This window comes from Diceros bicornis, chromosome 3 (genome assembly GCF_020826845.1).
Source record: "Diceros bicornis minor isolate mBicDic1 chromosome 3, mDicBic1.mat.cur, whole genome shotgun sequence".
NCBI classification, from domain to species: Eukaryota; Metazoa; Chordata; class Mammalia; order Perissodactyla; family Rhinocerotidae; genus Diceros; species Diceros bicornis.
In genome coordinates, this window is record NC_080742.1 from 8,729,474 (window position 1) to 8,754,482 (window position 25,009).

The 25,009-nt window shown below is 40.6% G+C and overlaps 1 gene segment (V, D, J or C); it reads left to right on the plus strand.

Moving 5' to 3' along the window:
- The first annotated feature begins 1,306 nt into the window (after positions 1 to 1,306).
- Positions 1,307 to 25,009, plus strand: part of LOC131392806 (T cell receptor gamma constant 1-like) — a 40,210-nt gene continuing 16,507 nt past the window's right edge. Inside the window, 2 exon segments of the C gene segment in view lie at positions 1,307 to 1,352; positions 1,611 to 1,932. Coding sequence covers positions 1,307 to 1,352; positions 1,611 to 1,932 — 368 coding nt within the window.

Below are 25,009 nucleotides of genomic sequence, written 5' to 3' on the forward strand. Positions count from 1 at the left end.
TTCAGTTTTGCGGGCCGTGTTCTCTGTCCCAACTACCTGGCTTTGCCATTGCAGCACAAAAGTCATTGCTACTGTTAGACCTGGAGGGACAGGGAACCGTCATGACAACTGGGAGGGTATCTGTACTGAGAGGCCACCTGACAGGAGCTGTGGCCTTTAGTCAAGGGACACAACCAACTTGTCCTAGTCTGAGTTCTCCAGAAGGTACGGCTGGGGATTTGAGTATCGTGGTTTATTTGGGAGGTACAGGTAGACCAGCAGGGCACTAAGGAATTGAAACAGGGAAGGGAAGGCAGGCGATAAGGGGTGTTTAGTGACCAGCTGCTGAGCGGGCAACTGGAGAGTAATAGAGTTCAAAATCAGAGTGATAGATGAAGTAATGAATTTCTTGTTCTGCTCTTATAAATTAATAAAATCTGTGGAACCCTAAGTGCTCTGATAGTCAATGTGGATGTGAACCAGAGAATCTTGCTAAGAGTTAGAACTCTGCAAGGAAGTCACTACAGAGTAGAAAAATGTTCATGGTATCATAGGAAGTAATAAAGACAGAGCATAAAATTGAATATACAATATTGTTATATCTATGTGAAACAAATTTTAAAAAGGGACAGAAATTAATCCATACGGGGATTTACCAAACTGTTAACAGTAGTTGTCTCTGGGTGATGGGGCAAAAAACAATTGTTTTCTCTTCTGTTTCTGTTTCTCTTTGATCTGTACTGAGTATGCACTCATTTTATAGTAGGAAATGACAATGGTTTTTGTTTTGAAGGTATATTAAGGCACTCCAATGACACAGCATCTCTATGGTTCCTATTTAATGGTAACATTTAAAAATAAGAGAATCTGAAATGTTTCCTCTGCCTGGGTTATTTAAAGTATAAAGTAGGGTCATACACAAGTAAGCTCTCTCTATGTCCCTAATTACCTAATGAAGTGTAGTGATGTGCAATGATGTTAGAACAGAACCGTTACCCAAGAGGCTGCTGAAATGTAGACTTTAGGCTGGCGCACTCCGCCCCCGCCCCAATAAAGGACTTTAATCCTTTAACAAGAAAATGGCTTCTTTACACTAACATCATTGGATGGAAACAATCACCCAGTAATGAGAGAAATCAGCTGATGAATTGAGTCAGCAGACCTATTTCCGCAAGATGTTTTGGGGAAATACCACGGATGCCTTTCCCTGCAGTCTATGGGTCTTAGCTGTGTGTTCAGAGCACCACTTTCTCAGACTAAATCAGCTCTTGGATTGCTCCGTGATCATTCCATTATTCAATCATCTCTCCTGACAGGTGCCGGCAGAATGCTGCTCCTGTCACACATCGTCGTGGTGGCCTCCCTTTGGACTTGTGAGTGGCTCTCCCCAAGGGGTATCTCCTTCATTGGAAGGGGGGCCATAGAAACATGGACAGTCAAACCAGCCCATTCAGGTGGAAGAAAGCCTCATGGACATTCATACTAGGCTGACAAATTGCACCATTTCCTTGAATACTTCAGGAAGAAAATGTAAACTTCAGAGCTCAAGCCTTTCATGAATAGAGAACAAATGTATACTATTTCAACAAACATCAAAATTTCTCTAATTTTTGCTTTTGTTTTTCTTTCAGATACAAGTGGAGATGTTCTAATAACACAAGTCACAACATTTATTACCAAGAAAAAAGGAAATACGGCATTTCTTGAATGCAAAGTAAAAAGAGGTGCCTTTAAGGAGAATGCGTGTATACACTGGTACCGACAGAAGCCAGACCAGCCTCTAAGACGCATTCTGTATATTTCCTCAAATGAAAACGTTGTCCACGAACAAGGTGTTAGCGAGGAAAGATACGAAGCAAGGAAACGGCAGAGTGATTTGTCAGCGAGCCTCAGGATCCACCAAGTTGAGGAGGCGGACGCGGGGCTGTATTACTGTGCCTGCTGGGATCCACTGCAGGGAAATGCTCCACTCTCACCGAACAAAAACCCCCCACGTCATCACACCTGTGCAAACACACACATCTCCTCTTTGTACCTCCCAGAGGGACCTGACTACTGTCCACAGAGGGCTGTTCTTCTGCACATGTGTCCTGAGCAAGGTCTGCCCACGGAGCCCAACGACACAGTCTGAGATGCTTCCTTCAGCTCGGTCACTTGATTGTCTAGCTCACCTCTCCGGGGCCTAGGCTGGCTTCTGTAAGTGTCCTGAATTGTCCCTGCTTCACCATCTATGAGAAGCCTGCTGAGAAGGAAGCCATAATCCAGTGCTTAAAATGCTTTGTTGATTTTGAAGAAAGGAAAGAAAGAAGCAAGGAAACAAGGAAGGAAGGAAAGAAGGAATGATAGATGATACAAGGCCTTTCGAGTAACATAGACCTGGGTTTCAAATTCCTGCTCAGCCACTCAGTGGCGATGTGATTTAGGAAAGTTACTAAATCGTTGTCGTTCTGTTTTCCCAATTCTAAGTAGGCGTGGTGTTAACAACCTCATAGGGTTGCTGAGGTTTCACACAGGAGTTTAGCATAGCGTTCAACGAATCAGTGTCCTTGCCTGTTATAACTCAACCACCTCACTAAGCCATCTCAGCTAAAAGAGGAACTCAGGAACTCTTTAAAATCACATCTTACATTGTCCTCCAAACAAAAGGAAAGCATAGCTTTACTTCTGACAATCTAAGAATTGTGAAAAGGAAAAGAGTGGAGGGTAACAAACCCTAAGCAACTCTAAGCAAGACAAGCCCAATTCCTGCTTGGAGACAGATAAGAAAGATAATGGAATCTTTTACCTGATCATCAATGTCACCAAGTCCAATGAAGCCAGTTACTACTGTACCTGCTGGGATCTCACAATGTCACCGAGTCAGAGGGGACCTGTAAGAAAACCTTCTCTATTACTAGTCCTCAACTCCTTCACATTTGAGCAACCACAATAGACGCTTTAATGCTCTTAATCATAAGTTCATAGGCTGTTGGGGCAGGGAGGGCCCTTAGGACATATTTAGCCCAATGCCCCCACTTCAAATGAGGAAGCTGGGGCCCAGAGATGGTGAGTCCAAAGCTAGTTAACCACAGAGGTAGGGCTACACCTGCATTTCAGATTCTCAGTCCAGTGCCTTTTCCTGCTTCTCTTGTGGTCAGTGTTGAACTTCCTGTAGCAAAATTGCATTTCTCTCAAAAGGAAGCTTTAACACCTGTGTCTTGTCTTCATAAGTGTTGCTCTTAGAACCCAATCGGGTCTGATTATGTAGACAAAGTATGTGACTGCCACACTGTTGAGAAGGGATACAGGTCAGCAGGGGATGGACCCCCAGCTCCATCTACCTCCCTGTTGTTTCCCATGGCTGTCTACTCCCCTCATTCCTCTAGCTGCCTATCTGTTCTGAAATCCCCAATAACTGAAATAGTTTCCCTGCATACACTTCAAACACATGGACGTGTGGGAGGTGGAGATTGGTTTCTTCATGAACATATTTGTAAATTCTTTGCCAGTTACAGAATGACCTGCCAAACCAAGGCCCAAATTCCCTGCTTTTTGCTCTGATACCTGGGACCAATCTTAACTGGATGGTCACGCACTTAGTTCCAAGTTTGGTAACCTGACCCGCTTTCTGCCTTGTTAGAGGGACTCAGGACCTTTTCATGTCCAAGGTCTTACCAGCCGCACCTTGAAAATACCAATAACGGTAATAACAACAGAATCTATACCATTACGTTACAGCTAAATCCCTGTCTTCTTGGATGTCTAATAAGTAGCCAGAAAAAATTATTGATACCAATCCCACTCCCTCACCCCAATCCCCACAGTTTGTATTACTTTTCTCCCCAAACTCCCCTAACTCAGTAAAGGGCAAAGGAGTACTGTGTCATTTAACACAATAGCAATAATGTTTTGTCAAGCAGGTGGTGTTTCCTTGACCTTCCACATCTTTTGCTTCCTCTGATATTAAGAGGAGGGGATGAGTAAACCCAGCTATTCTTTAGGCATTTCCCGTGATATGAGATCTGAAAGGAGGAGACAGGAGACCCTGGGAACTGGGGTTTCATCTGCCAGAAAGTGAACCACGAACCAGACCAAATCCCATGGGACACCGCCTGAGTCTAGAATTGGCTGTCATGACATCCCCCAAGCAAAGCTCTTAGATCCGACACAGAGAACTCCCACTCCTCTCTCCAACTTAATGCAAGTTTAGAAACTCTTTATTTTCCAGCTTACATGTGCAGAGTAGTCAGCAAAGCTCATGATAGAAATAGGCATTTAATCAAAATTATAGGTATAATTCTGAACTGCACGCCCCAAATATTTCCATGGATACTTCAATCTCCTAGTGTAACTCAAGGACAAGTGAAAAGAAGCTAAATTGTGGGATCTAGTTGTATATTTGGATTAAACCTCACCCAGTCCTCATAGGTTCTTTTGCTAGGTGCTTGCACTGACTGCTCATTGTTTTTTAGAATAGGCAAATAGACCATTTCACCTACTTTAAATTTATCTTGATATTTCCTGTGATTCTCAGAAAGCAACGTCCAATATCTTGTACCTGACCATTTGAGATACAGATTCTCTATATTATGTAGATCCAGAAGAGAACCAGAAATGTCCCTGCCACACGCATCTTTCAAACTCCACCCAAGAAGTGTGAAGTAGTTGAAAGAACAGGGTTTAGAATCTTGTGAACTTGAACTCAAACCTCTGCTCACTTTGAACTCCTTGACTCTCAGTTTCCTTCTCTGCCTTCTAATAGTAATAACCATTGTATAGGTGAAGCTGAACGGAGATAAATGTGTGGATGGTGCCTAATTCATAGCAGACCCCATCTTTATGAATTTCCTTTCCTTTCACTACCAGAAAACAGCCCTAGCTTGCAGTCTTGGAGCAGGGAGAAAGAAGTGGGAAGCAGATCTGGAGCTAAGGTAGAGTGTTTATTTTCCAAGAGAGGTTTTTTTCCATATGCAAGTGCCTTTCACACATACCTGTTCAGAACAGACAAACAAACACTTCTTATTTTCAAAAAAGAAACAAGGGGCCGGCCTGGTGGCGCAAGTGGTTAAGTGCGCGTGCTCCACTACGGCGGAGGCCCGGGGTTCACTGGTTCGGATCCTGGGCATGCACCGACACACTGCTTGGCAAGCCATGCTGTGGCAGCGTCCCATATAAAGTGGAGGAAGATGGGCACGGATGTTAGCCCAGGGCCAGTCTTCCTCAGCAAAAAAAGGGGAGGATTGGCAGATGTTAGCACAGGGCTGATCTCCTCACAAAAAAAAAAAAAAAAAAAAAATTAAGAAGTATTTGGATTGTACATAGTGGCACATTAAGTACCCAATGTGCAAAAGAAGCACTAAGAGACTAGGAGGTCATCAAGTTCAGAATAAAGACAGATGATAAAATTGCTAACGGGAAGAACCTGCTTGAAAGTGAAATGACCTGGCCTCTCCCACATCTGCCCCGAGTTTTTATAAACACGTAAAATCAGACTTTCCAATGATCCATTGTATTGTATAGAAATATATCTGATATCATCTAAGTGATGGGTGAAATCAACGTTATGGCAGACTGTGAAAGCCAGTGGCTCACAGATAATATGTAATTTTATCTCTTGTACATATCAGATAATGTGCTCATTTTGCTTTAAGACAGCCCGGTCATCTTTCTTATCAGAAGTCTCTGTCAGTTACTCAATTACCAGGTTTAATTAAAGCCATCACTTTTCTAGAGGATAAATCAATGTGGAAAAAATGCATAAATTATGGTTTTGTTTCAAGGTGGCAACCAAATCTTTAAATGAAACATGAGACTCATAGCTTTTGATGGTCTACCAAATTTGGTTGAAGTTGGTCAACTATAAATCATTGTCAAATCTGAAAAAGTGATGCAAAACCTCAAACAATTCAATTGAAACTTGTACTTTACTTCACTTGACTTTCTTGTTATTTATATATTTATTTATTCACTCCTCACCCTGTTTAAAGTAGGATTTATGTTGCCTCAGTTGGTCGCTTCAGAACATGGTGAGTGAGATGTGTGTGTGTTATATATAAAGCAGAGTGGGAAGCAAAATTATGGATTTTTTTTTATGATCCCATTTTTTTTTTTTTTGAGGAAGATTAGCCCTGAGCTAACATCTGTTACCAATCTTCTTTTTGCTGAGGAAGATTGGCCCTGGGCTAACATACAGGACCATCTTCCTCTACTTTATATGGGATGCCGCCACAGCATGGCTTGATAAGCGGTGCATTGGTCTGTGCCCAGGATCTGAACCTGCAAACCCCGGGCCACCTAAGCGGAGTGCGCAAACTTAACCACTATGCCAATGGGCCAACCCTGCTACGATCCCATTTTTATTGCTGTCATAATAGTTTATAACACTGTGAAATCTCAGTCATACATTATTATTTTTCAGTCACCATATATATATGCCCTTTTACCCCTTATGCCCACCCCCCAACTCCTGTCCCCCCTGATAACCACTAATCTGTTCTCTTTGTCCATGTATTTGTTTGTATTGTACATATAAGTGAAATCATGTTGTGTTTGTCTTTCTCTGTCTGGCTTATCTCACTTGAAATAATACCCTCAAGTTTCATCCATGTTGTTGCAAATGGGATGATTTTGTCTTTTTTTTAATGGCTGAGTAGTGTTCCATTGTATATATATACCAAATCTTTATCCATTCATCAGTTGATGGGCACTTTGGTTGCTTCCACATCTTGGCTATTGTGAATAATGCTGCAATGAACATGGGGGTGCACAAGTCTCTTTCAATTATTGATTTTAAGTTCTTTGGATAAATACTCAGTAGTGGTATAGCTGAGTCATAAGGTATTTCAATTTTTATTTTTTTGAGAAATCTCCATACTGTTTTCCACAGTGGCTGGACCAGTTTGCATTCCCACCAGCAGTGTATGAGAGTTCCTTTTTCTCCACATCCTCTCCGACATTTGTTGTTTTTTGTCCTGGTAATTATAGCCATTCTAATAGGTGTAAGGTGATTTCTCGTTGTAGTTTTGAGTTGCATTTCCTTGATGATTACTGATGTTGAACATTTTTTCACCTGCCTGTTGGCCATCTGTATATCTTCTTTGGGAAAATGTCTGTTCATATCCTCTGCCCATTTTTTGATTGGGTTGTGTTTTTTTTGTTGTTGAGTTGTATGAGTCCTTGATATATTTTGGAGATTAACCCCTTATCAAATATATGATTTGCAAATATTTTCTTCCAGTTGGTGGGTTGTCTTTTCATTTTGTTCATAGTTTCCTTTGCCTTGCAGAACCTCTTTTGTCTGATGAAGTCCCATTTGTTATTTTTTCTTTTGTTTCCCTTACCTGAGTAGATATGGATTCAAAAACATCCTTTTAAGACCTATGTCAAAGAGTGTAGTGCCTATATTTTCTTCTAGGAGTTTTATGGTTTCATGTCTTACCTGCAAGTTTTAATCCATTTTGGGTTAATTTTTGTGTATGGTGAAATATATTGGTCTACCTTCATGCTTTTGCATGTGGCTTTCCAGTTTTCCCAACACCAGTTATTGAAGAGACTTTCCTTTCTCCATTGTATGTTCTTAACTCTTTTGTCGAAGATTAGCTGTCCGTATATGTGTGGTTTTATTTCTGGGCTTTCAATTCTGTTAGACTCATCTGTGTGTCTGATTTGTACCAGTACCATGTTGTTTTGACTAATATAGGTTTGTAGTATATTTTGAAGTCAGGGATTGTGATACTTCCAGTTTTGTTCTTTTTTCTCAGGATTGCTTTAGCTATTTGGGGTCTTTTGCTGCCCCATGTGAATTTTAGAATTCTTTGTTCCATTTCTGTGAGGAATGTCAGTGGGAGTCTGATTGGGATTGCATTGAATCTGTAGATTGCTGTAGCTAGTATGGACATTTTAACTATGTTTATTCTTCCAATCCATGTGCATGGACTATCTTTCCATTTCTTTATGGCATCACTGATTTCTTTCAATAATGTCTTATAGTTCTCATTGTATAGGTCTTTCACCTCCTTGGTTAAATTTATTCCTAGACATTGTATTCTTTTTGTTGCAATTGTTAGTGGTATTGTATTTTTGAGTTCTCTTTCTGTTAGTTCATCATTCGAGTATAGAAATGCAACTGATTTTTGTGAGTTTATTTTGTACCCTGCAATTTTGCTGTAACTGATGATTATTTCTAATAGTTTTCCAATGGATTCTTTAGAGTTTTCTTTATATAAAATCATATCATCTGCAAACAGCAAGACAGTCACTTCTTCCTTGCATATTTGGATATGTTTTATTTCTTTTTCTTGCCTAATTGCTCTGGCCAAAACCTCAAGTACTATGTTGAATAAGAGTGGTGAGAGTGGGCACACTTGTCTTGTTCTTGAACTCAGGAGAGATGGCTTTCAGTTTTTCCTTGTTGAGTATGATGTTCGCTGTGTGTTTGTCGTATATGGCCTTTATTATGTTGAGGTACTTTCCTTCCATACCCGTTTTATTGAGAGTTTTATCATAAATGGATGTTGGATCTTGCCAAATGCTTTTTCTGCCTCTATTGGGATGATCATGTGGTTTTTATTCCTCATTTTTTTAATGTGATGTATCACATTGATTGATTTGTGGATTTTGAACCATCCTTGTGTCCCTGGTATAAATCCCACTTGATCATGGTATATGATCCTTTTGATGTATTGCTGTATTCAGTTTGCCAATATTTTGTTGAGGATTTTTCCATCTATGTCCATCAGTGATATTGGCCTGTAGTTTTTCCTTCTTTCTGTTATCCTTATTTGGCTTTGGATTCAGGATGATGTTGGCCTCATAAAATGTTTCAGGAAGTGCTCCATCTTCTTCAATTTTTCAGAATAACTTGAGAAGCATAGGCACTAAATCTTCTTTGGATGTTTGGTAGAATTCTCTAGAGAAGATATCTGGTCCTGGACTTTTATTTTTGGGGATGTTTTTGATTACTGATTCAGTATCTTTACTTGTGATTGGTCTATGCAGATTCTCTATTTCTTCTTGGTTCAGTTTTGGGAGGCTGTATGAATGTAAGAATTAATCCATTTCTTCTAGATTGTCCAATTCATTGGCATACAGTTTTTCATAGTATTCTCTTATAATCCTTTGTATTTCTGTGGTATCCATTTCTCTTTCATTTCTTTTTTTTTTTGATTTTTATTCTTCATTTTATTAATGTGGTGTATTACGTTGATTGATTTGCGAATGTTAAACCATCCCTGCATACCTGGAATAAATCCCACTTAATCATGGTGTATAATCTTTTTAACGTATTGTTGTACGCGATTTGCTAGTATTTTGTTGAGGATTTTTGCATCGATGTTCATCAGTGATATAGGCCTGTAATTTTCTTTTTTTGTGTTGTCCTTGTCTGATTTTGGTACCAGGGTAATGTCAGCTTCGTAGAATGAGTTAGGGAGCTTCCCCTCCTCTTCAATTTTTTGGAAGAGTTTGAGAAGGATAGGTATTAAGTCTTCTTTGAATGTTTGGTAGAATTCACCAGGGAAGCTGTCTGGTCCTGGACTTTTATTTTTCGGGAGGTTTGTGATTACTGTTTCGATCTCCTTACTGGTGATTGGTCTATTCAAATTCTCTACTTCTTCTTGATCCAGTTTTGGAACGTTGTATGATTCTAAGAATTTTTCCATTTCTTCCAGATTGTCGAATTGGTTGGCATATAACTTTTCATAGTATTCTCTTATAATCTTTTGTATTTCTGAGGTGTCTGTTGTAACCTCTCCTCTTTCATTTCTGATTTTACTTATTTGTGGCTTCTCTCTTTTTTTCTTGGTGAGTCTAGCTAAAGATTTGTCAATTTTGTTGATCTTTTCAAAGAACCAGCTCTTGGTTTTATTAATTTTTTCTATTGTTTTTTTGGTCTCTATTTCATTTATTTCTGCTCTGATTTTTATTATTTCCCTTCTTCTACTGATTTTGGGCTTTGTTTGTTCTTCTTTTTCCAGTTCCTTTAGGTGCATTGTTAGATTGTTTATTTGAGATTTTTCTTGTTTGTTGAGATAGGCCTGTATCGCTATAAACTTCCCTCTTAGAACCGCTTTCGCTGTATCCCATAAATTCTGGCAAGTCGTATTTTCATTTTCATCTGTCTCCAGGTATTTTTTGATTTCTTCTTTGATTTCTTCATTAACCCAGTCGTTGTTCAGTAGCATTTTGTTTAATCTCCACGTATTTGTGGTTTTTCTGATTTTCTTCCTATAGTTGATTTCTAGTTTCATACCGCTGTGGTCAGAAAAGATGCTTGGTATTATTTCAATCTTCTTAAATTTATGGAGACTCGTTTTGTGGCCTAATATGTGATCAATCCTGGAGAATGTTCCATGTACATTTGAAAAGAACATGTATTCTTCGGTTTTTGGATGGAATGCTCTGTATATATCTACTAGGTCCATCTGTTCTAGTCTGTCGTTTAAGGCCAATGTTTCCTTTTTGATCTTCTGTTTGGATGATCTATCCGTTGGTGTAAGTGGAGTGTTAAAGTCCCCTACTATTATTGTGTTACTGTCTATTTCTGTTTTTATGTCTGTTAATAATTGCTTTATATATTTAGGAGCACCTACATTGGGTATGTAGATATTTACAAGTGTTATATCCTCTTGTTGGATTGTTCCCTTGATCATTATGTAATGCCCTTCTTTGTCTCTTTATACAGTTTTTGTTTTAAAGTCTATTTTGTCTGATATGAGTACTGCTATCCCAGCTTTCTTTTCATTGCCATTTGCGTGGAGTATATTTTTCCATCCCTTCACTTTCAGTTTGTGAGTGTCTTTAGGTCTGAAGTGTGTCTCTTGTATGCAGCATATATATGGGTCTTGTTTTTTTATCCAGTCAGCCACCCTATGCCTTTTAATTGGAGCATTTAGTCCATTGATGTTTAAAGTAGCTATTGATAAGTACGTACTTACTGCCACTATTTAATTTTTTTTCTCAGTGTTTTAGTAGTCCTTCTCTGTTCCTTTCTTCTTCTATACAGAATTGATGGTCACTTTAGTTTGACCTCTGTCTGAAAGCTGTACTCTTTAACTCCCCTCCTCCCTCCTTTTATGTTTTTGATATCACATCTAACCTCTTTTTGGTGCATTTGTATCCATTACATTCTTATCATGGAAATAGATAATTATTCCTATTTGTGGTCTTCTCTTTTCCCCTTAAATCAGTCCCTTTAACATTTCTTGTAGCACTGGTTTCTTGGTGACAAACTCCTTTAATTTCTGCTTGTCTGGGAAATTTTTGATCATTCCTTCCATTTTGAATGATAACCTTGTTGGGTAGAGTATTCTTGGCTGTAAGTTTTTTCCTTTTAGCACTTTAAATATATCGTGCCATTCTCTTCTAGCCTGTAAGGTTTCTGCTGAGAAGTCAGCTGATAGCCTTATGGGGTTTCCTTTGTATGTAACTTGACATTCTCTTGCGGCTTTTAGGATTCTCTCTTTATCTTTATTCTGGACATTTTGATTATGATGTGTCTTGGTGTGGGCCTCTTTGGGTTTATCTTGTTTGGGGCTCTCTGTGCTCCCTGTACCTGGATGTCTGTTTCCTTCCTTAGGTTAGGGAAGTTTTCTTCTATTATTTCTTGAAATAGATTCTCTTTCCCCTTGTCTCGCTCTACTCCTTCCGGGACACCTATAACACGGATGTTAGTGCGCTTGATGTTGTCCCAGAGGTCCCTTAGACTGTCCTCACTCTTTTTAATTCTTTTCTCTTTTACCTGTTCACCTTGGGTAATTTCTTCTAGTCTTTCGTCCAGCTCACAGATCCGTTCTTCTGTATCCTCTACTCTGCTTTTGAGTCCCTCTAATGAATTTTTCATTTCCAGTATTGTATTCTTCATTTCTGATTGGTTCTTTTTTATATCTTCCATTTCTTTGTTGACATTCTCACTGAGTTCATCTATTCTTCTCCCCAGATCAGTGAGCATCCTTAACACTCTTAGTTTGAACTCTCTGTCGGGTAGGTTGCTCATTTCTATTTCACTTAGTTCCTTTTCTGGGGTTTTGTCCTATTCCGTTACTTGGAATTTATTCTTTTGCCTCCTCATTTTGCCTCTTTCCCTGTGCTTACGTTTACGTATTAGGTAGGTCAGCTACGTCTGCTGCTCTTGGATAGGTGACCTTATGTAAGTGATGGCTTAGGAGGCTTCCAGTGTGCTTCCCTCAGTTCTCAATGTTCCAGGGGTGACCCCTATTTGGGCTATGTGTGTCCTTCTGTTGTCGCCTGTTTGTTCTCCCTGTAGGCGCCCAGATAGGCCTAGTTATGCTCCTGGCCAGCTGTTGTAATGCTCAGCTGCTTGTAGTTGTGGGCCCTTCAGTCTCTTTATCAGGTGTGGGGAGCCCCAGCATAGTTGGCTTCAAGTTCTAATACCACATTTGTGTTGCAGTATTTCTTTTAAGTGAGTAGGCCCCCAGCGTGGCAGGTTGTTAGGCTCAGGGCCTTACAATTGCTATAAGCCTCCAGCTTTTAGGTCTCTTGTCAGCTCTCTGAGGCTTGCAGCTGGGTGGGGCTGGCCTCAGGCACAGGAGCACCCAATTGTTTCAGGTTTTGGAAGGTGGGGCAAACCCCCTATGTGGGTCTGTGAGAAGCACAAGTCTTCTGCAGCTGACAAGCCCTGCCACCCACCGGTCCACACACAGTCAACACAGTCCTGCCCCACGAGCGCGCCCCAACCTCCCCAAGCGGACCCAGTCTCTCCTCGGGGGAGCCCCACACACTCTGCCACTGCCCCACACTCTCCACCCACTCCTTGAGCACACCCTGCCCCGCTAAAGTCGGCTCCGTTGCCAGGTTGCAGAGAATCCAGTCACCAATCTATGCAGGCCCACAAGTTGCCTGAGGGCTTGCTGTGGGGGGGGGGCAGTTTCTAGGGTGGGCTGCCTGCCCTGGCTGAGCTGGATTAAATCCGTGCTCTAGCGGGTGGGGCAGACCCTGGGCTAGTAGGCCTCAGGGAGAACTCCAATGGCATCTGTGTCAGCAAGCCCACACCAGGCCACAACAATGGCTGCCGCCAATGTCCCAGTCCCTGGAGAGGTCTCACCCCTCACCGAGATGCACTCAGGGCCTATTAGGTGAGTCTCGTTTCACCACAGCACTGTGCACCTTTCTTTCTGGTGATTTTAGGATGCTTTCTGAAACAGGTCAGTTTTCGTGTGGGCTCTTTAAAAGCCGGTTTTAGTTTCTTTGTGAACCGGGTTTTCTGGGGGTAGTCCCCAATGTTTTAGTAGCAGGCAAAGTCAGATAGTACGCCGCTGGTCTCAATTGTGCTGGGTCCATGAAATGCCCCCAGCGGGGGCGCTCCCCAGCTCAGGGCCCCGCGCCTCCAGGGAGGGCTGCGTACCTGTGGGCTGATCGCGGCGGCCGTGAAGCTGGCGGCTTGTGAAGGCGGTGTTTTTCCTCTCCAGAAGGGAGTTTCTGCCTCTTCCACCTCAGTTAGGATTGTCCGTTGTTGCAGGAGTTCCTCTCATCCAGTTTTCAGTTCTGTCTCAGGAGTAATTTTTGCACCAGTAGTTGTAAATTGGTTGTGTCCACGGGAGGAGGTGAGTTCCCAGTCTACTTATGCGGCCATCTTGAGTTCTCTCACCCCTCCTCTTTCATTTCTAAATTTATTTATTTAACCGTTCTCTCTTTTTTTCTTAGTGAGTCTGGCTAAGGGCTTGTCAATTTTATTTATCTTCATAAAGAAACAACTCTTAGTTTCATTGATTCTTTCTACTGATTTTTGGTTCTAATTTCAGTTATTTCTGCTCTAATTTTTATTATTTTCTTCCTTTTGTTGACTTTGGGCTTTGTTCTTCTTTTTCTAGTTCTTTTAAGTGTAGTTTAAGACTGCTTTTTTGAGGTTTTTCTTGTTTGTTAATGTGGGCCTATATTGCTGTGAATTTCCCTCTTAGAACTGCTTTTGCTGTGTCCCATATGATACAGTGTGGTGTATTTTCATTTTCATTTGTCTCCAGATATTCTTTGATTTCTTCTTTAATTTCTTCAATGATCCATTGATTGTTCAGTAGCATGTTGTTTAGTCTCTACCTTTGTGTCACTTTCCCAGCTTTTTTCTTGTAGCTGATTTCTAGTTTCATAGCATTATGATCGGTAAAGATGCTTGTTATGATTTCAGTCTTCTTAAATTTATTGAGGCTTGCCTTGTTTCCCAACATATGGTTTTTCTTTGAGAATGTTCCATGTGCACTTGAGAAGAATGTGTATTCTTCTGATTTTGGATGGAGTGTTCTATATATATCTGTTAAGTCCATCTGGTCTAGTTTTTCATTTAGTTCCACTGTTTCCTTGTTGACTTTCTGTCTGGTTGATCTATCCATTGATGACAGTGGGCTATTAAGCTCCCCTACTATTATTGTGTTGCTGTTAATGTCTCCTTTTACATCAATTAATAGTTGCTTCATGTATTTTGGTACTTCTGTATTAGGGGCATATACATTCTTAAGTGTTATGTCCTCTTGGTGGGGTGTCCCTTTTATCATTATATACTGCCCCTCCTTGTCTCTCATTGTTTTTTTTTTTTTCTTGAAGTCTACTTTACCTGATATAAGTATAGTAACACCTCCTTTCTTTTGTTTGCCATTTGCATGGAGTAGGGTCTTCCGTCCCTTCAGTCTAAGCCTGTGTTTGTCTTTAGAGCTGAGATGTGTTTCCCGGAGGCAGCAAATTGTTGAGTCTTGTTTTTTAATCAACCCAGTCACTCTGTGTCTTTTTTTTTGGTGAGGAAGATTAGCCCTGTGGCAACATCCATTGCCAATCCTCCTCATTTTGCTGAGGAAGATTGGCCCTGAGCTAACATCCATGCCTATCTTCATCTACTTTATATGTGGGATGCCTGCCACAGCATGGCCTGATAAGAGATGCATAGGTCCATGCCCAGGATCTGAACTCGCAAACCCCAGGCCTCTGGAGTGGAATGTGCAAACCTAACCACTACACTGTTGGACTGGCCCCAATAACTCTGTGTCTTTTGATTGGGGAATTCAATCCGTTTACATTTAGAGTGATTATTGATACACGAGGGCTTAATGCTGCCATTTTATGGCTTGTTTTTCAGTTGCTATGTGTTTCCCTTATTTCATGTCCTGTGTATTTTGGACTGCCAATTCAACTTGGTGGCTCTCTATGATGATTTTCTCAGTTTTTTTCTTCATTTATCATTTGTGTCTTTGTTATGATTTTTTGTTTAGTGGTTACTGTGTGGTTTGTATAAAAGATCTTGTAGATAAGATAGTCCATTCCCTGATAGCCTCTTGTTCCCTTAGTCTAAGTAGGTTTCATCCCCGACCTCTTCCTCTTCTAATTTGTTGTTGTCACAACTTATTCATTGTGTGTTGTGAATTTATGGTTAATATGAAGTGATTATATTTACTTTTGATGTTTTCCTTCCCTTTATCTTTAGAGTTATAATTAAGTGTTTGCTAATCTGTTCTGATAGAGAGTTGCAATTTTCTGATTCTGTCTGCCTATTTATTTTCTTGCTCAAGGCTTTGTAAACACTTTCTTCTTTATTTTTCACGTCTGAGGGCCTTGTTGATCAAATCTTGTAGGGGGGGTCTTGTGGCAATGAACTCCTTCAGCTTCTGTTTATCTGGGAAAGTTTTTATTTCTCCGTCATATTTGAAGGATATTTTCACTGGATATAGTATTCTTGGCTGAAAGTTTTTATCTTTCAGAATTTTGAATATATCATTCCATTCTCTCCTAGCCTGTAAGGTTTCTGCTGAGAAATCCACCGAAAGCCTAATAGGGGTTCCTTTGTAGTTTATTTTCTTCTGCCTTGCTGCCCTTAATATTTTTTTCTTTGTCATTGATTTTTGCCAGTTTTACTAATATATGCCTTGGAGAAGATCTTTTTAACTTGATGTAATTAGGTATTCCGTTGGCTTCTTTTACATGTAATTCCAGCTCCGTCTCCAGGTCTGGGAAGTTCTTGGCTATTATTTCTTTGAACAAGTTCTCTACTCATTTTTCCCCCTCTTCTTCCTCTGGAATACCTATAATCCTTATGTTGCATTTCCTAATTGAGTTGATATTTCTTGGAGAATTTCTTCATATCTTTTTAGTCTTAGTTTTTTCTCCTCCTCCATCTGAAGCATTTCTGGATTCCTATCCTCTAGATTGCTAATTCTATCCTCTAAATTCATCTCCAACATTTCTGGTTGGTTTTTCTTTATAGTTTTGATCTCTTTTGTGAAGAATTCCCTCTGTTCAGTAATTTGGTTCCTGATTTCATTGAACTGTCTTTCAGAATTCTCTGAACTCATTGAGTTTTTTCATGATGGCTGCTTTGAATTCTCTGTCATTTGTATTGTAGATTTCTGTACCTTCAGGATTGATTTCTGGGTGTTTGTCTTTTTCCTTCTGGTATGGAGAATTAATATATTTCTTTATACCATTTGATGGAGTGGATTTGTGCCAGCACATAGTGATAGTATCTGGTCACAGGTTCCACCGGCCGCCTCTCTGGGGTTGGGGGGGGAGGCGGGCATGAGCTGTGTAATCTGAGCCCATTGTTGCGATCCCTGTCAGGTGTGCCTGTCCAAGCCTGGGTAACTCCTTGGGATCGCAGCAGCCCTGTGGTGTCTCCCATCAAATGGGAAAGCAGTCTTGTGGGGGCTCAGGGCTGCTGCTGCCTGCTCCGAAAGTCCTGCCAAGTTATACTCCTCCCTTCAGGGCTGCAGTGGTACTATGGGCATTAATGGCAGCTGGGAGCTCATTTGGTTTGCCCAGACTCACAGCTCAGCCACCATCTACTCCTAGGTTGCACCAGCCATTTTGCTTGGTGGGCAGGACCTCCAAGGTCAGGACCTCTGTCCACTGGGGCAGAGCCAGAGCCACTACCTGGGACCATGGTGGAACTGTAAACTCTCCCACTGGATGAGACAGTGATCACATGGGGGCTCAGGGCTACTGCTGCCTACTCCCACAGTCCTGCTGAGTTGTACTCCCCCCTTCAGGTCTGCAGCTGTATTATTGACATTTGAAGCAGCTGGGAGCTTGTACCCCCAGGCCACAGTTCTGCTGCTGTGTGCTCCTAGATGTGCTCCTATGACACATCAGCTGTTGTGCTTGGTGGGTGGGACCTCACCACAGGGACAGAACTCGAGACCCTCCCTGGGACCACAGTGAGACTGTGAACTTTCCCATACTGGATGACAGAGTGATCACATGGGGGCTCAGGGCTGCTGACACCTGTACACATAATCCTGCTGAGTCGTGCTTCTCTCCTTGGGGCTGCAGCAGTACTATGGGTGTCACAGCAGCCAGGAGCTTGTTCATCCTGGCCACAGCTCAGCCACCCTCTGCTCCTAGTTTTACCAGCCCTTGTGCTTGGTGGGTGGGGCTTCCTGACTGGGTCTGAGCATTAGCTGCTCCCTGTTGGCCACATGGCCCTGAGGACTCTCCCACCAGATGGGGAAGCGATCACATGGGGGCTCACGGCTGCCATCACCTGTTTCCACAGTCATGCTGAGGCACGCTCCCACCCTAAGGGCCACAGCAGAGCAATGAGCGCTCCAGCTGGGAAAGCAGTTGCACATGTGTGCTGGGCTGCCTGGGGGCCAGAGGGTCCTCACCTATCTCCACCACTTCCCCGGGGGGTAGTCCATTCGCCTTCAGATGTGTAGCTGTGCAGGTCTCTCAGTCATCCTGGTGTGCTATGTGGGTATCCTCTGCTGATCAATGAATGTCCATTTAGTTGTAGTTCGAAGGGGGAAAGACAAAAGGAACAGCTTAATCCACAATGTTGCTAATATCACTTTCCGAAATTATGGATTTTTGAACACAAGACTAAGGTGTTTCCATTTTTTCCTAGAAAGTGAATTCTCTGTTCCTGAATTTTTTTTTTTTTTTATGAGGAAGGTCAGCCCTGAGCTAACATCCATGACAGTCCTCCTCTTTTTGCTGAGGAAGACTGGCCCTGAGATAACATCCGTGCCCATCTTCCTCCACTTTATGTGGGATGCTGCCACAGCATGACCCAACAAGTGGTGTGTCAGTGCGCGCCGGGATCCAAACCTGGGTCACCAGCAGCGGAGCATGCATACTTAACCGCTGTGCCATGGGGCCAACCCCTGTGCCTGAATTTTTTAAAAAATTGTTTTATTGAGGTCATTTTGGCTTATAACATTGTGTAAATTTCAGGTGTACATTATTATATTTCAGTTTCTGTGTACAATGCTCCATGTTGAACACAATAGTTTAGTTTTTGTCCATCATCATATATACATGCCCTTTACCTTTTTCACCTTCCTCCCACCCTTTTCCCCTCTGGTTACCACTGATCTGTTCTCCTTATCTATGTGTTTGTTTGTTTGTTTATCTTCCAAATATGAGTGAAATCAAATGGTGTTTGTCTTTCACTGTCTGACTTATTTCTCTTACTATAATACCCATAAGATCCATCCGTGTTGTCCCAAATGGCACATTTTTGTCTTTTTTATGGCTGAATAGTATTCCATTGTGTATATATATATACGTATATACGTATATATATATATACGTATATACGTATATATACATATATACGTATATATATATATCACATCTTCTTTATCCATTCATCTGTTTATGGGCACTTTGGTTGCTTTTATGTCTTGGCTTTTGTGAATAATGCTGCAATGAATATAGGGGTACATATATCTTTTAAAATTATTGATTTCACGTTCTTTGGATAAAAACCCAGTAGTGGAATACCTGGACCATATGGTATTTCTATTTCTAATTTTTTGAGGAATCTCCATACTATTTTCCATAGTGGCTGCACCACTTTGCATTCCCAGCAGCAGTGTATGAGGGCTACCTTTTCTCCACATCCTCCCCAACACTTGTTATTTCTTGTCTTGTAGAGAATAGCGATTCTGATGGGTTTATGGTGATATCTCATCGTAGTTTTAATTTGCATTTCCTTAATAATATTAGTGATGTTGAACATCTTTTCATGTGCCTGTTGACCATCTGTATATCTTCTTTGGAAAAATGTCTGTTCATATCCTCTGCCCAAATTTTGATTGGGTTGTTCATGTTTTTGTTGTTCATCGTATGAGTTCTTTATATATTTTGGAAATTAGCCTCTTGTAGGATATATGACTTGCACATATTTTCTACCAGTTGGTGAGTTGTCTTTTCATTTTGTTGATGGTTTCCTTTGCAGTGCAGAAGCTTTTTAGTCTGATGTAGTCCCATTTATTTTTTTCTTTTGTTTCCCTTGTCTGAGTAGACATGGTATTCAAAAAGATATTGCTAGACCAATGTCAAAGAGCATATTGCCTATGTTTTCTTCTAGGAATTTTATGGTTTCAGGTCTTACATTCAAGTCTTTGATCCTTTTTGAGTTAATTTTTGTGTATAGTGTAAGGTAATGGTCTACTTTCATTGTATTGCATGTGACTGTCAAGTTTTCCCAGTACCATTTATTCAAGAGACTTTTCTTTCTCCATCGTATGTTCTTGGCTCCTTTGTTAAAAATTAGCTGTCCATAGATGTGTGGTTTAATTTTTGGGCTTTCATTTCTGTTTCATTGATCTGTGAGTCTCTTTCCCTGCCAGTACCATGCTGTTTTGATTACTATAGCTTTGTAGTATATTTTGAATTCAGGAGTGTGATATCTCCCGCTTTGCTCTTTTTTCTCAGGTTGCTTTGGCTATTCAGGGTCTTTTGTTGTTCCATATAAATTTTTAGGAGTCTTTGTTCTATTTCTGTGAAGAATGTCATTGGGATTCTGATTGAGATTGTGTTGAATCTATAGATTGCTTTAGGTAATATGGCCATTTTAACTATGTTTATTCTTCCAATCCATGAGCACAGAATATACTTCCACTTCCTTGTGTCTTCTTTGACTTCTTTCAATAATGTCTTATATTTCTCAGTGCATAGGGCTTTCACCTCCTTGGTTAAATTTATTCCTAGGTATTTTATTCTTTTTGTTGTGACAGTAAGCAGAATTGTATTCTTGATTTCTCTTTCTGCTAGTTTGTTATTAGTGTGTAGAAATGCAGCTGATTTTTGTATGTTTGTTTTGTACCCTGCAACTTTATTGTTTTTGTTAATTATTTCTAATAGTTTTTTGGTGGATTCTTTAGGGTTTTCTATGTATAGAATCACATCATCCACAAATAGTGACAGTTTTACTTCTTCTCTTCCTATTGATGCCTTTTATTTCTTTTTCTTGTCTAATTGCTCTGCTAAAACTTCCAGTACTATGTTGAATAAGAGTGGCAAGAGTGGGCATCCTTGTCTTATTCCTGTTCTCAGAGGAATAGCTGTCAGTTTTTCACTTTTGAGTATGATGTTGGCTGTGGGTTTGCCATATATGTCCTTTACTAAGTTGAGGTACTTTCCTTCTACACCCCTTGCATTGAGAGTTTTTATCATAAATGGGTATTGTATCTTGTCAAATGCTTTCTCTGCCTCTATTGTGATGACCATGAGATTTTTATTCTTCATTTTGTTAATATGGTGTATCATATTGATTGATTTGTGGGTATTGAATCATCCTTGCATCACTGGAATAAATCTCAGTTGATCGTGGCGTATGATCTTCTTTTTAATGTATTGGCATATTTGACTTGCTAATACTTTGTTGAGAATTTTTGCATCTATGTTCATCAGCAATATTGCCCCGTAATTTTCCTTTTTTACATTGTCCTTATCTGGTTTTAGTATCAGGGTAATGTTGGTCTCATTAAAATGAGTTAGGATGCATCCCATCTTCATTGAGTTTTTGGAAGATTTTGAGAAGAATAGGTATTAAATATTCTTTGAGTGTTTGGTAGAATTCACCAGAGAAGCCATCTGGTCCTAGATTTTGTTTCTTGGGATGTTTTTGATTGTTGTTTCAAGTTTTTTACTTGTGATTGATCTATTCAGATTCTCTATTTCTTTTTGATTCACTTTTGGGAGGTTGTATGATCCTAAGGATTTATCCATTTCTTCTAGGCTATCCAATTTGTTGGTGAATAGCTTTTTATAGTATTCTCTTATAATCTTTTGTATTTCTGTGGTGTCCATTGTAATTTCTCCTCTTTCACTTCTGATTTTATTTGAGTCTTCTCTCTTTTTTTTTGTTAGTGAGTCTGGCTAACTGTTTGTCAAGCCTGTTTATCTTCTTAAAGAACCAGCTCTTAGTTTCATTGATAATTTCTATTGTTTTTTAGTCTATATTTCATTTATTTCTGCTCTAATTTTTATTATTCCTTCTTTCTACTGACTTTGGGCTTCATTTGTTTTTATTTTTCTAATTCTTCAAGTTATAGTGTAAAGTTGTTTATTTGAGATTTTTATTGTTTTTTGAGGTAGGCTTGTATTGTTATAAATTTCCCTGTAAGTACTGCTTTTGCTGCATCCCATAAGTTTTTGTATGTTGTATTTTCATTTTCATTTGTCTCCAGGTAATTTTTGATTTCTCCTTTGTTTTCTTGCTTGATCCAATAGTTGTTCTGTAGCATGTCATTAGTTGCCATATATTTGTGATTTTTTTCAGCTTTTTTCTTGTGGTTGATTTCTAGTTTCATAGCGCTCTGGTCAGAAAAGATGCTTGATATGATTTCGATCTTCCTACATTTATTGACACTAGCTTTGTTTCAAAACATATGGTCTATCTTTGAGAATGTTCCATGTGCACTTGAGAAGAATGTGTATTCTGCTGTTCTGACATGGAATGTTCTATATATATCTATTAAGTCCATCTGGTCTAGTGTTTCATTTATGTCTACTGCTTCCTTGTTGACTTTCCATCCGGATGATCTATCCATTTATGTAAATGGGGTGTTAAAGTCCTTTACTATTCTTGTGTTGCTGTGAATTTCTCCCTTTAGGTCTGTTAATAGTTGCTTTATATACTTTGGTGTTCCTGTGTTATGTGCATATATATTAATAAGCATTATGTCTTCTGGTGGAATGTCCCATTTTTCATTATATAATGCCCATCTTTGTCTCTTGTTATATTTTTGTCTTGAAGTCTGTTTTGGCTGATATAGGTATAGCTACACCCACTTTCCTTTGGTTGCAATTTGCTTGGAGTATCATCTTGCATCCCTTTACTCTGAGCCTACATTTGTCTTTAGAGCTGAGACGTGTTTCCTGGAGGCAGCATATTGTTGAATCTTGTGTTTTAATCCATCTGGTCACTCTGTGTCTTTTGATTGGTGAGTTCAATCCATCTACATTTAGAGTGACTATTGATATATGATGGTTTCATACTATCATTTTATATTTTGTTTCCTGGTTCTATATTTCCATTGTTTCTTATTCCCTGCATTTATGTCGGCCATTTCAATTTGGTGGTTTTCTTTGATGTTTTCTCTCAATTTATGTTTTGTGACTCTGCTCTGATAGTTTGTTTTGTGGTTACCATGAGGTTTGTGTAAAAGATCTCCCAGATGAGATACTTCTTTTTCTGAAAGACTCTTATCTCCATTAGCCTATGCAGATTCCTTCCCTTTCCTCTGCCCTTTTTATGTTTTTGTTGTCAGAAATTATTGTCTTTTGTGTTGTGAGTCTGTGACCAAATTGATGTGGTTATAGTTATTTTTGATGACTTCTTCTTTCCCTTTATCATTTATGTTATAATTAAGTATTTACTAACCTATTCTGATACAGAGCTTCAATTTTCTGATTCCATCTTTCTATTTATCTGCTTGTTCAAAGCGTCGTAAACCTTGTCTTTTTGTTTCAGGTAGGAGGGCTTGTTTCAGCATTTCTTGTAAGGGAGGTCTAGTGGCAATGAACTCCCTCAGCTTTTGTTTGTCTGAGAAGGCTTTTATTTCTCCATTGTATCTGAAGGATAATTTTGCTGGATATAGTAGTTTTGGCTCATAGTTTTTGTCTTTCTGTATTTTCAATATATCATTACACTCTCTCCTAGCCTGCAGGGTTTCTGCCAAGAAATCCACTGAATGCCTGATGGAAGTTCCTTTGTAAGTTATTTTCTTCTCTCTAGCTGCCCTTAATATTTTTTCCTTGTCATTGACTTTTGACCATTTTAATATTGTATACCTTGGAGAATGTCTTTTTGCACTGAGGTAACGAGTAGTTCTTCTGGCTTCATGCAGTTGCATGTCCAATTATTTTCCCAGATTTGGGAAGTTCTTAGCTATTATTTCTTTGAATAAGCTCTCTGCACCTTTCTCCCTTTCTTCTCCTTTGGGATATTTATTACTCTTATGTTAGTTTTCCTAATTGAGTCAGATATTTCTCATAGAATTTCTTCATTGAAAAATAAATCCTAGTTCTCTCTCTTCCTCCACCTGAATCTTTTCTAGATTTCCATCTTTGAGCTCAATAATTCTCTCTTCCATATGGTCTGCTCTATTTTTAATGCTTTATACATTATTTTTTTTTATCTTATTAATTGTGTTCTTCATCTTCAAAATTTCTGTTTGGTTTTTTTTTTAGAGTTTCAATCTCATTAGTGAAGTACTCCTTCTGTACATTCATTTTATTCCTGAGCTTATGAACTATCTTTCTGAGTTTTCATGTAACTTGTTGAGTTCTTCATTACAGCTATTTTGAATTCTCTGTCAGTTAGACTGTAATCTTCTGTGACTTCAAGTTTGGTTTCTGAAGAGTTGTCATTCTCTTTCTGTTCTGCCATGTTACTGTTGCTCTTCATGGTGTTTGATGAATCGATCCTCTGCTGGCACATTTGTGGTAATAACCACCTTCCCTATTTGGGTGCTGCTTTGGTTACTTTGGTGCTGAACTGCTTCTGGTTGTATTTGAGAGCCTGCAGTTTCCACCCTCGATTGCCTCTGCTAGAGGTGTTGTCAGCGTCCTCATTTTGCCCCTTGTGCCTCTGAGGTTGCTGGTGCTTTGTCGCATATGATGTCCCTGCAGTCTCAGGTGTTACTGCCGGGGTCACCAGGCTGTGAGCACTTCTGCTGCTTCCAGGGTTGCCTGGGTCTCATGTTCCTCCACTGGCTCTCCATGAGCTCTCCATGGGCTCAGGGCTGCGGCCCCATGCACCACCTGCACTGCTGCTCCTGGGTTGTCTGAGCATGCTGGTTGCACTGCTGCCAGGGGAGCTGGGTTCATGGGTGTCACTGTCACTCCTAGGTGCCCAGGGACCTGGGGTCTTTTATATAGCTCCCTCTGCTGGTGGAGCCAGTGCTGGGGATGCCACCACTTCGGGCTGGGTCATGGGTTCTTCTGTGTTTTCTGAAGTCTCAGTTCACAGATGCCATCTACCACTTCTGGGGGAGGGGCAGGGGTTAAGCCACAAATATTGTTGCTAGTCCTGAAGCCTCTGGTCACTGCCACACTCTGGTGTGCTTTTTGAGACCTCAGGTCAGGGCACCCTGCTCCTGTTGTGGAAATCCACATCCCCACTGCTGGAAAGACCAGCACCACTGCCAGGGGAGGAGGATCCTGGGTTGCCGGCACTGCTCTGTGTCCTGAAGCCTTAGGACATGTGTGCCGCCTGCCACTGCTGGGGACCAGGGCCAAGCAGCAAGTGAACATTGCTGCTGTTTGTGCAGCCTCTAGTCACTGGCACATGCTGTTGTGCTTTCAAATCTCAGGTCAGGGCACCCCACACTTGCCAGGGAAATTCATGTCTTGGGAGTTGTCCCCACTGCTGGAAAGATCAGTGCCACTGCCAGGGGAGGGGAGCAGGTTGCGTCACCAGCTCCAATCTGTGTCCTGAATCCACTGAACATGTGCACCACCCAGCACTGCTGGGGGTGGACAGGGGCCAAGTCATGAGTGCCACGTTTGCCTTGCAGCCTGTGGTCGCTGGTATGTGCACTGGTGTGAAGATCTGCATTTTGGATCACCACTGCCGGGGGAGGGGGAGGGTGCTGCTCTCCTTGTTCCACTGCCTCTTGGAGGTACAGTCCACCCACCTTCAGATGTGTAGATGCATGGATTACTCAGTTGTTGTGCTTTACTCACAGGGAGTCTTTTGTTGGTCAATACACGTCTGACTGGTTGTAACTTAGAGGGGAGAGACAAAGGGAACAACTCACTCTGCCATAATTCTGATGTCACTCCTGGGCCTGAAATTTTGCATCATCTGTTCTAGACACATTGT